The 13333-nt window shown below is 37.3% G+C and overlaps 1 protein-coding gene across 1 annotated transcript; it reads right to left on the minus strand.

Annotated features, from left to right (window-relative positions):
* Positions 1–6172: 6172 nt before the first annotated feature.
* On the minus strand, positions 6173–7119 carry LOC102517859 (olfactory receptor 491). Its single transcript, XM_006180832.2, is given in 3 exon segments — positions 6173–6208; positions 6210–6914; positions 6916–7119. Coding segments are annotated over 3 exon segments (945 nt in total).
* Positions 7120–13333: the final 6214 nt, after the last annotated feature.

The raw sequence follows: 13333 nt of genomic DNA on the forward strand, positions 1-13333 counted from the left end.
AAAGGTGCCTCATATACTCTTGGATTCAGCTGGGAAGATTTCCAGGAAGAATGTAAAAAGTTCTACCTAGTGTCTTACAGCTGTCTGTGCTAAAGTATAAGAAGGGAGATGTGAACTACAGAAGGATTTATTTAGTTCTTTTGAAAAGTTTTAAAAATATAAAAGGGAGCCAGATCTTCCTGGGTTTGAAAATAAGGCTATTTCTCATGCCCATTATCTTCTAGAAAAATATTCTCAAGATAAAAAATGGCTCCAGATCAAAGGTCAAATCCAGATTATAGCTGTAAGATCCTTTGTTAAGACCTAAGACCTCCATGACCCTTTCAGCTATACAGAAGTCATTCTAAGAGTCTTAATGGCATGTTTCATAGACCCTTTCTTTCTAAAATAAGGCTTTAAAAATCTCAAGGGTATTTTCTCACAGCAGCCTCACAAAGTACAAGAGGAAGAGTTTCCTGGAAGAGGTTTATGAATGTGGATTTTGTCTAATTGAATAAATTATGATTTGATACATAGAAAGCCCACAAAGTTGTTTTAATAGCTTTATTGACATGTAATTCATTTACCACATAATTCTCCCTTTTAAAGTATACAATTCAATCATTTAAAAATATTCACAATATATGCAACAATCACCATGGTCAATTTTAGAACACTTTCATCACCTTATAAAGAAGTCCTGTATTTTTTTTAAACACTTTTTATTGAGTTATTGTCATTTTACAATGTTGTGTCAAATTCCAGTGTAAAGCACAATTTTTCAGTTATACGTGAACATACATATATTTAATGTCACTTTTTTTTTTTTTGCTGTGAGCTACCACAAGATCTTGTATATATTTCCCTGTGCTATACAGTATAATCTTGTTTATCTATTCTACATATGCCTGTCAGTATCTACAAATTTTGAACTCCCAGTCTATCCCTTCCTACTCCCCTCCCCCTTGGCAACCACAAGTTTGTATTCTGTGTCTATGAGTCTGTTTCTTTTTTGTATTCTACATATAAGCAATCTCATATGGTATTTTTCTTTCTCTTTCTGGCTTACTTCACTTAGAATGACATTCTCCAGGAACATCCATGTTGCTGCAAATGGCGTTATGTTGTCAGTTTTTATGGCTGAATAGTATTCCATTGTAGAAATATACCACAACTTCTTTATCCAGTCATCTGTTGATGGACATTTAGGCTGTTTCCATGTCTTGGCCATTGTAAATAGTGCTGCTATGAACAGTTGGGGTACAGGGGTCTTTTTGAAGTAGGGTTCCTTCTGGATATATGCCCAGGAGTGGGATTACTGGGTCATATGGTAAGTGTATTCCTAGTCTTTTGAGGAATCTCCATACTCTTTTCCACAGTGGCTGCACCACGAAATCCACCCTACATGCCAGAAGCCATAAGCAACTACCAATCTACTATTCTGTCTCTATAGATTTCTCTATTATAAATGGAATCATATAATATGTGGTCTTTTGTGACTGGCTTCTTTCACTTTGTATAGTGTTTTCAGGGTTCATCCATGTAGGATGCATCAGTACTTCATTCCTTTTAATGGCTGAAAAATGTTCCATTGTATGGAAAGACCACATTTTATTTATCAACACTTAAGCTGATAGACATTTGGTTGTTTTTAATAATCTGGCTATAAACATTAGTGTACAAGTTTTTGTGTAGACATGTATTGTAATTTTTCTTAGGTATATGTATCTAGGAGTAGAATTGCTGGGTCAAATGATAACTCTATGTTGAATGGTTTGAAGAACTGCCAGACTGTTTCCCGAAATGGCACCACCATTTTACATCCTGACTAGTGGTGTATGAGGGTTCCAGTTTCTTAACATCCTCAACACTTGTTATTATCTGCTGTTTTAATTCTAGCCATCCCTGTGGGTATGAAGCGGTATCTCATTGAAGTTTTATTTGAATTTCCCTGATGACTCCCACAAAATTTTTAAAGAAATTATACCAGCTTGAATTGCAAGGGACAGTGCAGGGTGAAGAGGTCTTTGGACTCTCAAACTACAATAGGCAGGAAATAGGCCAAGAAAACTACTTAGCTATAACTGGGGCTAGATTTTCCTGAAAAAGGAAGAATGAGTCCAAGGATAGAACTAAAAGCTCAGAAGGTATAGCCAAGAGCCACAGAGAGACTTATTAACAGGGAGTAGGACTGGATCCTGATCAAGAAAATAGCAAACAGGTGTCTAGTTGGATTTTGGAATTTCTATGGGCCAGTGTTTTTATGTGACTCTTCTGTTCCTTCTTTATGACAAGAATATTTACTGCAGAGTTTCTGTTCCTATATCAATAGTGTCTGATAGATGTGTAGGGGTCATATGACTTATCTCTTTAGTTTGTAGGTCTTCAAATAAAGAGGGACTGTATTTGAGGAGTTGTGTCCAAGGAACCTCACCCTGAAACTGATTTAGATTTTATGATGATGGACTCAGTTCTGATACTGTACTGGCATAATATTTTGAGGGGACGTGAGAGGGTATGAATGCATTTTGCCTAATGCACCATCATCTCAGATCTTAACTAAGGACCTCACAGTTTCCCTGCTACCATTCTCCTCTTTTATAATCAATTTGCATACAACCAGAGTGATCTTCAAAAATATATTCACATTAGATTAGCACAATTTAAAAAAACCTATAAAGGCTTCTATTCCTTTTAGAATAAAATTCAAACATTTTTCCATGGCTGATGAAGCTCCCCAAGATCTAACACTTGCCATGTATCTCTCTTCTCCTGGTTTACCATGGCCTCTTATTTCTTAAGATTACCAGCTTCTTTGCACTAGCCTTTTCTGCCTGGTAGCTTTCCCCTAACTTTCCCTATCAATGGGTCTTTCTTGTCTTTCAACTTTCTGCTCAGCTGTCACCTCCTTCAGTGGCCTTCCTTGTCACGCTCTCTAAGGAAACACCACCCACACCACCAGAGTTACCCTTTATAAGTCATATCAATCCAGATGCCTCAAATTCCAACCACTTATCATGTTCTGTATTCATTTATTCTCTAAAGTCTCCCCCTCTAAAATATAAACTGTGAGAACTCTGTTCTACATATCAACATATCTTCAGTGTTAACTCAGTTCCTAGAATACAATAAAGGCTCAACAAATACTTTTGAAATGAATGGATGATTGTCCCATCTCTACTTGTAAAATGACTTCAAGGCTTTGATCAGATATTCCTCTTGGACTTCAAGGGCACAATGGCAGAAAATTATCAATGTTTGAGCCCCTCCCCCTTCTCCTTGAATTACTCAAAAACATGCCAAGAGTTATATGTAAATCTTGACAGATTTGGAAATTATTGTCTATCACTGGTCTTTGACTTGAATTAATTCCCGATTAGCAAAGCTCAAATGATACCAGAGATAAAATACAGAAGACCTATGAACACTCTTACCTCTAAGATATGGGTCCCTAGTATCCAGAGGGACTTTAGAGTTCACATAACTAAGTTCCAGTAGTCACTGGACTTAGGATGCACCTGGAATTTCTATAGCACAGTTAGAAATGTTGTTTATGAAAAGTTAAATATTACATTAACACCTCAAAAGAGGCTCAAAGCAAGTGATAATACTGTCTCTTAGCTCAATTATACCTGATGCCTGAAAGAGTAAAGCCATATATTTCTGAGACCTAGTCCTGCTTTTAGAACCTAACAAGATCAAATGGGAGACTGCAAAACTGAATAGGCTCATCCTGGGGCAGATTTTCATATGATATGATGATGGACTAGATAATTATTAATGACTAAGTGGAATTCTAATAATGTGCCAGTATCTTTGGACTTTTATGATTATTTTGCTGTGGGGGGTCCATAGGCACACAGCAGAGGGTGGACTGTGACATCCTTGAAATAAATCTTTGGTCTCTGCCTACAGTTTCTGACACAGGGCTTCTAAAACCTTCATAATTTCCAGAGTGATAGGGGCATTAAGAGCACCTTTTATTCTTATATTTCATCTTGACCGTGGTTTCTGACTCAGGACACCTAAGTCCCTTAGAATTTTGTGGGTGATAGGAGCATCTTTTGTTCTAATGGAATGACTCTTGGTGGGATCCAGGATAGCTTCAAGATAGAGCTGGTCACCAAAAAGAACAACCATTAGAAACTTAGAACTTTCTGCCCATCTTCTTCACTGAGGGGAGGAGAGAAGGGCTGGAGATTAATTTAATATGGATCAGTAGCCCAAATAAAAAACTTAAACTATTGAATGGAGAGCTTCCAAGTTGGTAAAACACATTCTCCTGCCAATAAAATGCTGCTCTAAAACTTCATAGTAATAGAATCTCCTGCCATGGGGACCCTTCCAGACCTGGTGCTATGTATCTCTGCATCTGGCTATTAATTTGTATCCTGTGTAATGTCTTTTATAATAAAGATGTAAATGTAAGTAAATGTTTCCATAAGTTCTGTGAACCATTCATTCCAGCAAATTATCAAGCTGAGAGATAATTGTGGAACCTGACTTTGTGGTTAAGTTGGACAGAATTGTGGGTACCCTGAAGACCCATTGCTTGCAACTGGTGTCTGATGTGAGTGCTTTTGTGGGACTGATTCCTTTAATCTATGATGTTTGACACTACCTCCCGGTAGTTTGTGTCACAGTTGCAGTAAGAATAGGGCATCAAGTTGATGTCTGAATATTTAGAATATATTGGTTTCCCAGTTGGTTGGTATGGGGGCAAAAACAACATAAATTTTTGTTAGAAGTGTTGTAAGTAGAGAAACAGTTTTCTTATACCCATTACTTAGTCATTTCATGTGCTTAAATTTATCTTTGTTGTCTTTCAGTCTTTGTTATATATTTCCTACTTAAAATTTGCAATAATATTGTAGGTAGTCTACATTTTTACTTAGCTGTAATTACAAATACTTTTCATTTTATTTTTAAATTATGTTTTCCATGCCTCACTTCTCTCAATGCATTATGCTGAGACAAGGACTTTCTGATCTAAGTCTTGCTTTCAGATGCTCTAAAGAGTTGCAACAGTATTTGCTTCTGTTGGGAGTTCCTATACTCCAGAAAAATCTCTCCTCACCATTTCCATTATCATGATGATGATGTAAATGAGGGTAGATTATAACCCAAGAAATGCATTTAGTACAGTCTTTGACAACATTTCTAGTTTTTTTTTAATGGGTTCTAATTTCTTTGTAAAGCGAGATTATGGAACTATGATTGCTGTTAACACGTTAATTGCAATGTTTAGAATTAAGATAACCCTTTTCAATTTCTACATATAAGGAAGACTGCAGTATTCCAAATGGGAGTATTTGTTTTTAACATGTGTTTAAATATGTATAGACTTTCAGTCGAATCATGTGATTGTGGTGTCCAGACCTGAGTCCCTATGATGAGAAACAACCCAGTTTTCCCATTCTCATCCTTGTTTTGCAGTCTTCACAGCCTAGACCTTCTTGAGAATAGAGTTTGTTCAAAAGACTCATACAAAGAAACAGCTGAGGCTTCTTACCCTGCTCGGATCCTCCAGATCAGTGATAGCACTTTAGTCACTGGACTGATTGTGGCATTTTAGATCAAGTGCCAGAAATCAGAGGACTTCGTTCCATTCAAACAGAAGACTTGAGTCCACATCTCTCAAGACAAACTGTTGGCTCTCTCTAGGACCCAGTATTCTCATCTGTAAACTGAGGTAAATTTATAATACCAGCATCATAGGATTGCTGTGAAAATTAAATGGAGAAGTTACAGTGGTATTGGACCCAGACTTCCTGAATTCAAACACTGGTCCACAACTTCCTAGCTGCATGATTTTGGGCAATGTACTTAATGTCTCTGTGACCCAGATGATTTATTTGTGAAGTAGAAATAATAGCCTTTCTTGATTGGATTTTTGTAAGAGATAAACCAGTTAATAAACTAATGTGCTTAGAATAGGGCCTGGCGCATAATATGTACAAATTATTGCTTACTAAATAAATTAAAAAGTCCTAACACCTACAGATATTAATACATAATAGTGAAAATTACTACTATCATTATTGCTGATTTCAAGTTGTCTCTGAGTTAGTATACAAGTGTATAAAAGTAAGAGTTAAAAGTATGTTTTTAATTAAATCAGTCAGTTGAGCAACATTTGGTAGGTCCTAAGTGTGATGCTGCTAAACAAACACTTCATAGGTCACCTGAAATGCTAAGAATGGATCCTAAGAATATATTCTGCCAGTTGCCTTTCTCAGGGCTTCCTTTACCTCTCTGTTCCTCAGACTGTAGATGAGGGGGTTCAACATGGGGATCACCGCTGTATAGAAGATGGACACCACTCTGTTCTGGTCAGTTGAATAGCTGGACTTGGGCATCACGTAAATGAAGGTAATAGTTCCATAGTAGAGAGTAACGGCGGTGAGGTGAGAGGTGCAGGTGGAGAAGGCCTTGTGTCGCCCTTCAGTGGAGCGCATCTTCAGGACGGTGATGAGGATGCAGGTGTAAGAGAGAGCTATGACAAACACTGTGACCACGATGATGGATCCTGAAGAGATGGAAGGGATAATTTCAACAGTGGAGGTATCTGAGCAGGAAAGTTTCAACAAAGGGGAGAAATCACAGAAAAAGTCGTCTATCTGATTTGGCCCACAGAAAGACAGACTCAGTAAACAACTAGTAAATGTCCAAGCATTCACACCCCCGCCCAGATAGGAAGCCCCCACCAAGAGGACACAGACTCTGGGGGACATGTGGGTGGAGTAGAGCAGGGGCAAGCAGATGGCCACATAGCGGTCATAGGCCATGGCAGCCAGCAGGAAGCACTCGGCTGTCCCAAACATGACCACGGAACAGAGCTGGGCTTCACAGCCAGTGACAGGGATGGCCAGTCCATGTGTAAGGAGTCCTGTAAGCATCATAGGTGTGACTGATGTGGAGCACCCACTGTCCAGCAAAAGCCAAATGGCTGAGGAAGAGGTACATTGGGGTGTGAAGCTGGGAACAGCTTCTTATTAAGGTGATTATGCTGATATTGCCTATTAAGGTGACAATGTAGATTCCTAGAAATATCACAAAGAAGATGACACGAAGTGTAGGATCCCCTGTTAATCCCCAAAAGATGAACTCTGTGACACCGGTGTGGTTTCCAACCTCCATCTCTTCTGGAAACTATTCCTGTTGAGGGAAATGTGAATATTCATTTTTGTGTGTTTTCAGAATATGTATTCCCAGATTTCTTTGGTTATTCCTCAGACTCATTACTTCCTCTGCCTAGCCTATAAATATGATGCTGTAGAAGACTTTTTTTTTTTTGCTTCTTTCAGCTTTTCATAAAAAAAGAATAATTCAACCTCAGTCTGTGGGATCTCAACTACATTCTTTTATTTTTCTGATATTTATTTTAAAACACCATTCCCACCTTGACTCCTAGACAGATCTCTCTCCCAAGGTCCAGATCTATAGTTTCAGTTATCTCTTGGAAGACTCCAGTTACAAATCCCATAATTACCTCAGACCCAGACTTCTTATACTAAATTCATCCTTTCTTTGGCCCACTCTTCTTATGTTATGTATCATTGGAATGACACCACAATCCACCCAATCTTTCATGTCTGAAACATGGGAGTGATTCTAGCCTTCTCCCCATCATTGTTAGCACATCTAATAAAATCCTGCTGATTCTGTCTACAATTTACATCTCAATTTTTTTATTCACCTCCTCACTTACATTGCTAGTGTCCCTACTTAGTTGAGGCCCTGGTCACTTTTCCTCTTTATTTATCTGTTTACCTCCCTGCCTTCATTCTTGTGCTCTTATAATTCACAGTGCATCCAGCAAAATGATCTCTTGCTAACGTGACGGCGATGCCAAAGGGATTCTTTAAATTCTTGTGACTTCTCCAGCCTCCACAATGAACCTAACCTCTTTAGCACATTACAGTGCACACTTTCTGATGTATCCCCTGCTATGATTCTGCTTGTTTCTCAGAATATTTCCACCCATCACTTTCACTGATCCAATCTTCCTGAACTATTTAGAGTCCTCTCAATGCACTCTACTCTTCCTGGTCTTTGGTCATTTTTCTCCTACTTGCTTGGCCCTCATCCTCTCATTACTCTGGGTGATTTCTACTCATCCTTCAAATTCATGTCTCTCCAAAGTCTTCTCTGACATAAGGGTTAATCAGATAACTTTCCTTTGTGTTGACATCATGCTTTGAAGATGTCTAAATTGCCATTGTTTATAATGGGTACAGTTTTGTTGTTGTTTGCTTATTTACATTTCACTCTCCCCAATTAATACATATTCTTCTCAATAACTGTGTGTTTTGGCCCTCTATCAAAAATAATTAGTGCTTGGGAATAAAATGTACTGAAAGAAAACTAGTTAAATGAATGAATGTATGATTAGTGTAATGAATATGCTGTGGAGAACCAGAGATGAATATAATTTAGATTCTCTGCCCAGAGAAACCAAGCTTTGTAGAGAAGTCTTGAAGGTATTATTAGTGTGTGAAAATTCTGTAATAATTGTGTAAGGAAAGTAATGGCATACGTTGTTTCTAAATAAAAATTATATAATCATGTAGATGAAGAACTCTTGAAAATTCAAAAGAAATATTCCTCTCACATCTGGCTACTGTCACACAAGTCAACTATTATACATTTGGTAATTTATTTTCATAAATTTTTCCTTTGTATATATTTAAAAAACTTTTATAACATTGTAGATAAAAATTTAACACTCCTATTTTTACTCAACATTTCCATATAAGAATTTTATCATATTTTAATTCCATACAAACATGATTTTTGAGATCTGCATGATAATGCATTAAGTGGTTGGACCTTAATTTAATCATCCACTGAATTTGGGCATGTCACTATTCACACAACCTTTTACTATCAGAACTAGTAACCCTACGAATTGTATAAAGCATCAGGAGGATAACATTACAAAATATGACAGATTTTTAAAATAATCCTCTTCCTTGGTATTTTCATTACAGCATAATTCAAAAGAATTATATTTGCGCTCTAAGATAAGTGTATCACCATGATTTACAATAATGAAAATATTAAAGCAATGTGCTCAGTGTTCAATGCAGCTCTTTGCTGCATTTTCATTAAAGAGCTTAGTACCTTCTCCATGTTTGCCATTTTGTTGCAACAAAGTTCCCGTGTTTTGAGGTGGTTTTGGGAAAGCATGATTAATGATAAATAATAAGAGAAGTCCCAGAAATTACTGCACTCCAATGCAGTAGTTCCAGTGCACACCAAAGATTCAGTGGAATTTTCAAGAAAATTGTATTTATGAGAATGAGGAAATAAAAGCATGAAAATATTTTTTAAATGTTTCTTTCAAATATTATAAAATGAAAAAAATTTAAATTGAGATTTTAGTGACCTGAAAATTTCACTTATTCATCTTTTATTTTCATTCACCTCAGCTACGTATCAATCCCTGCAGGTAAATTCTACAGTTTTTCAAATCCTTTTTACTTGCAGGTCCTTTACATTTTTATCTATAATTAAAAACAAAAGAAAACTCACCTACAAATCTACTTTAACAATCCTTACAATTGATTTTGATTTATTTTAATTTTGTGGCATAGGGTAAATGGTATTTACATATTTATAATCATAGTATCTATTACATTTGGTAATTTACATTTTCACTTCTATCAATAAAATATTTCCCAATCCTGAATAATCTCATAGCTGAAATTCTGGGTGGAGTATACATCTAACTCCTTAGTATGGTTTTCATGGACCTTCATAATCTATCCTTAATTACTTTTCAAAACACGGCTTCCTGTATATGCTTCCTTGCAACTAGTGCTTTTAAGTGTCTGTCATGTTAACATGACACTAAGATTTTTCTACTCAGTGTTATTGGCTCTAATTTTCATAGAAAGACAATTCTCTGCTAAAACACCATTTCAACTCTTAAGGTTTGAAACACTTACCATAAATGATAAATATCAATACAAATATCTTCAAAATGTCTTAATTTCTTTAAAGTTTCTTACTTTAGAATTAGAAAGAATTTTGTGTTTTCAGTAGTGGGACTTAGTTCTTTGACAGGACGAATTGTGAGGTATAATGAACCAGTAGATGAGAACCTACAGCTCGTTAAATAATGTGTTCTGATTGATCTTCATTAAGTGCAGTCAGATTTTTCTAGCGACAGGCAAGCTTACTGCCATGGATGTTAGCTCTCTCATGAAAAATCTATTTTTAGTCTTATCACTTGATCCTCTGTCTGTTCAATGGCACAAACCATCTCCTTTCATATCAAAGCTCTGAAATATCTGAATACAGCTAGCACGCCTCCACTGCTTTTCCTTCTCCAAAATTAAGCTTCCATAGTTCCCTTGCCCACTTGTGGCATACTTTTTAGATCCCTCAGAGTCCTCAGCCTCTGAAGATGCTCTGGTCTGAGGAACGAGGTCAAGCACTGAGCAGCATTTGTGCTCTATACCTTCTGACTCAAGCAGAGCTCAGTGGGGCCAACCCTACCTTCACTGTGCTCACCGTGTGAGCTTCAGTCTGTGCTGACGGCAGTGATGGAGACTGGAGACAGAAAACTCAGAGCTTGGGCCTCCCCCTGGGCTGTTTTAACTTGCACATGACGCTTAATCCCTCTGACTCCCAGTTTTTTCATTTGTAAAAGGGAATAATTTTCCCTATAATGCAGCTTTGTTGTGAGATTAAAAATGGTATCTGTAAAGTACTCGGAGGTGTTCGGTCACACATCAAACCTAAGTAACTATTTTCATTAAGTAAAAGTGAAGTGTTGATAGATTTTCAACTATTTACTGTTTTTATGAGAAGTATAATTTAATTTTTCTTTCAACACATGTCAGGAGATGTTTCAAAAATCTAAAAGAAGTCAGGAAGTACAGCATCTGATGCTTTCCCTGTTTGGGACTATGTCATTCATATCATATGCGTAATATGACAACTGATTCTTCCCCTATGCATCCTCTCCATTGGCGGCCCAGGGTTCTTTCTAGAGCTCTTCATTTTGGCATCCCATTCATGCTTCCCCACCTTAGAGATTCTGACTCGACTATTCTTTCTCTCAAAGGATGGGTCACATTTGATGATGATTAGAGGAAAGAGGCTGAGAGCCTCATCCAACCTGAATATCAGGTCATTTCTTTCTGGTGTCCTTTCTATAGTTTCTGTTCATTAGCTCAGCGGTTGCTGTGGCCACTGCGGATCATCCACACTTCTCTGGGGTCTCCTAGGCAGCCTGGTTCTGGTGCCTGGAATGACCATTCTGCAGTGCAGATCTTGCTGAGGCCACATTTTCCACAAGGGTCAAGAACTAAAGTTGGTGACAGAATTTCTTTAATCTTTAATTTCTCATTGAGCCAATAAAAATTTAAATTACTTAAGCAAAATAAATCAGTAGTGCACTCACCTTTCAGAGGGAGAATTGCTTATACTGATTTTGAAGAGGACTTAATAAAGCACATGTTTTCCACTTATATTTACAAGTAGTTGTGCACTGAAGGCTCGACAGTGTAAATCGCTGAATGCTCCCCTCCTTTAAGGAACATGGTTATGTATATTCTGTGAGGATGAGGGTGAGTGTCTTTGTGTGTGTGGTGGGAGGGAAAGGAAGGCTCTAACAGAATGTGACAGATTCCCTAGGGCTGTGATTGCTCACCCCTCTGAGGAACACACTGTTACTCAAAGTGCAGTCCATTGACTGGTGCCAATCAGCAACTTGTTTATTATCAGTCCGTGATACAAGAAGGACAGAAGTTGAAGGGAACCATTTATAGACTTTTATAGCAATTTGGGAAAGTAATTAATGCATTTGTCTTCAGTAATTAAAAAATTAGGTTTATACTTTTGTATTTGCATTTTTCTTATTTAATTTTTTCACTTAGTCCTAGTTTTATTATCTTTCTGAAAAGTATTGATCCATTGGAGGCTTGGGGAAAAGTGATCCTTCATTTAAATAGTCTGAGAAACACTAGGTGTAGGTTTTGTATCCAGCAGAGCTGGGCTCAGTTTGAGGTGCATGAACTCAGGAAAATTGTTTAACCTCTTTGAGACTCAATTTCATGATCTGTAAAATGGGGTTAATAATTCCTATCTCATAGGCAGGTTACGAGATTTAAATGGCAAAGCATATAATTATCTTGAAAAGTTAACTGAAGTTGTTGATGTGTCTCAAGCATGTGACAAATAGAACAAAGTGCCTCAATGTGTTGATTCTGACAGGTCACATTCACCAGAGTTGGGAGGAGCCCTACTACCTTTTGCAAGTTATTCTGTTTCGTCCTTAATCCCAAATACTTCCTCCCTTGAGATTCATGACATTCCAACCACGTCCTTAATCCCAAATACTTCCTCCCTTGAGATTCATGACATTTCCAACCACGATTGATGTCCCAGCTGGTCCTCTTTCCCTGAGGACACTAGCACCTGCATTACAAATTTCCTCTCCATGTCTCTTTGTCATCAGCAAGAGCAACTTGTAACCACTTGAATATCTTAACTGACAACCTAACATCAAATTTCCTCTACTTTCTTGGCTCCAGTACCTTCTATTCATTCATACTCTACTTTTGAAACCTTCTATCATACTCATATCCTAAATCTCACTCATTTTCATTTCTGTTCCATCACTTAAATGTCAATATGTAAAACTACGGTGTGAAAGCTTAACTAGCCAATGGCCACCAGAAATAAATGTGTGGTCCAACAGCATCAAGTTTATTGGATCAGTGTAGCGAGGGAGGGCTCTCCAAAGAACCATCCCGTGTTTCCTAACAATGGAGAGAAGGCGTATGCCTTGAAAAGTTTGGATTCTTACTGAAGGATGCTGAGAAGGAGTTAGAGGTTGAGGGCCATTTCTAGACTGGTTGCTGTCTGTCTGTGAGTTTAGGAGTGGAGACTAATCTGAGGCTAAATGCTGTCATGAAATGATGGCATTTTAACAATTGAGTATCTCCTGTACTAGGTGGAAGAGCATTTCAGACTTGGTTACATTCTTGGTTATAAAGCAGTAGTCACTGAAAATGTAGATCATTATGACAGTTTTACAGCTGCTGAATAAACTTGGAAGAAGCAACATTTCCTACTAACTTTGTTGCTGGATTATTCTGTGTCTCTCCTCCCAGCCTGAAGAATGATAGGGATGTTTTCCTTTTTCAGTCTGAACAAATTACGTTTTTCTGGAAAATGTTTACTTCTCATTATTTACTATATTTGTTGATATAAAATTGTTCATAACATCTTTTTTTAACCATATCTGCAGAATGTGTAGTTATGCCCCTCTTTGCCTTATTTTGATAACTAATATTTTTGCCTTTTTCTTAACACTCCTATGGGTTTTTCAGTTTCA

Source organism: Camelus ferus, chromosome 10 (assembly GCF_009834535.1).
Source record: "Camelus ferus isolate YT-003-E chromosome 10, BCGSAC_Cfer_1.0, whole genome shotgun sequence".
NCBI lineage: Eukaryota > Metazoa > Chordata > Mammalia > Artiodactyla > Camelidae > Camelus > Camelus ferus.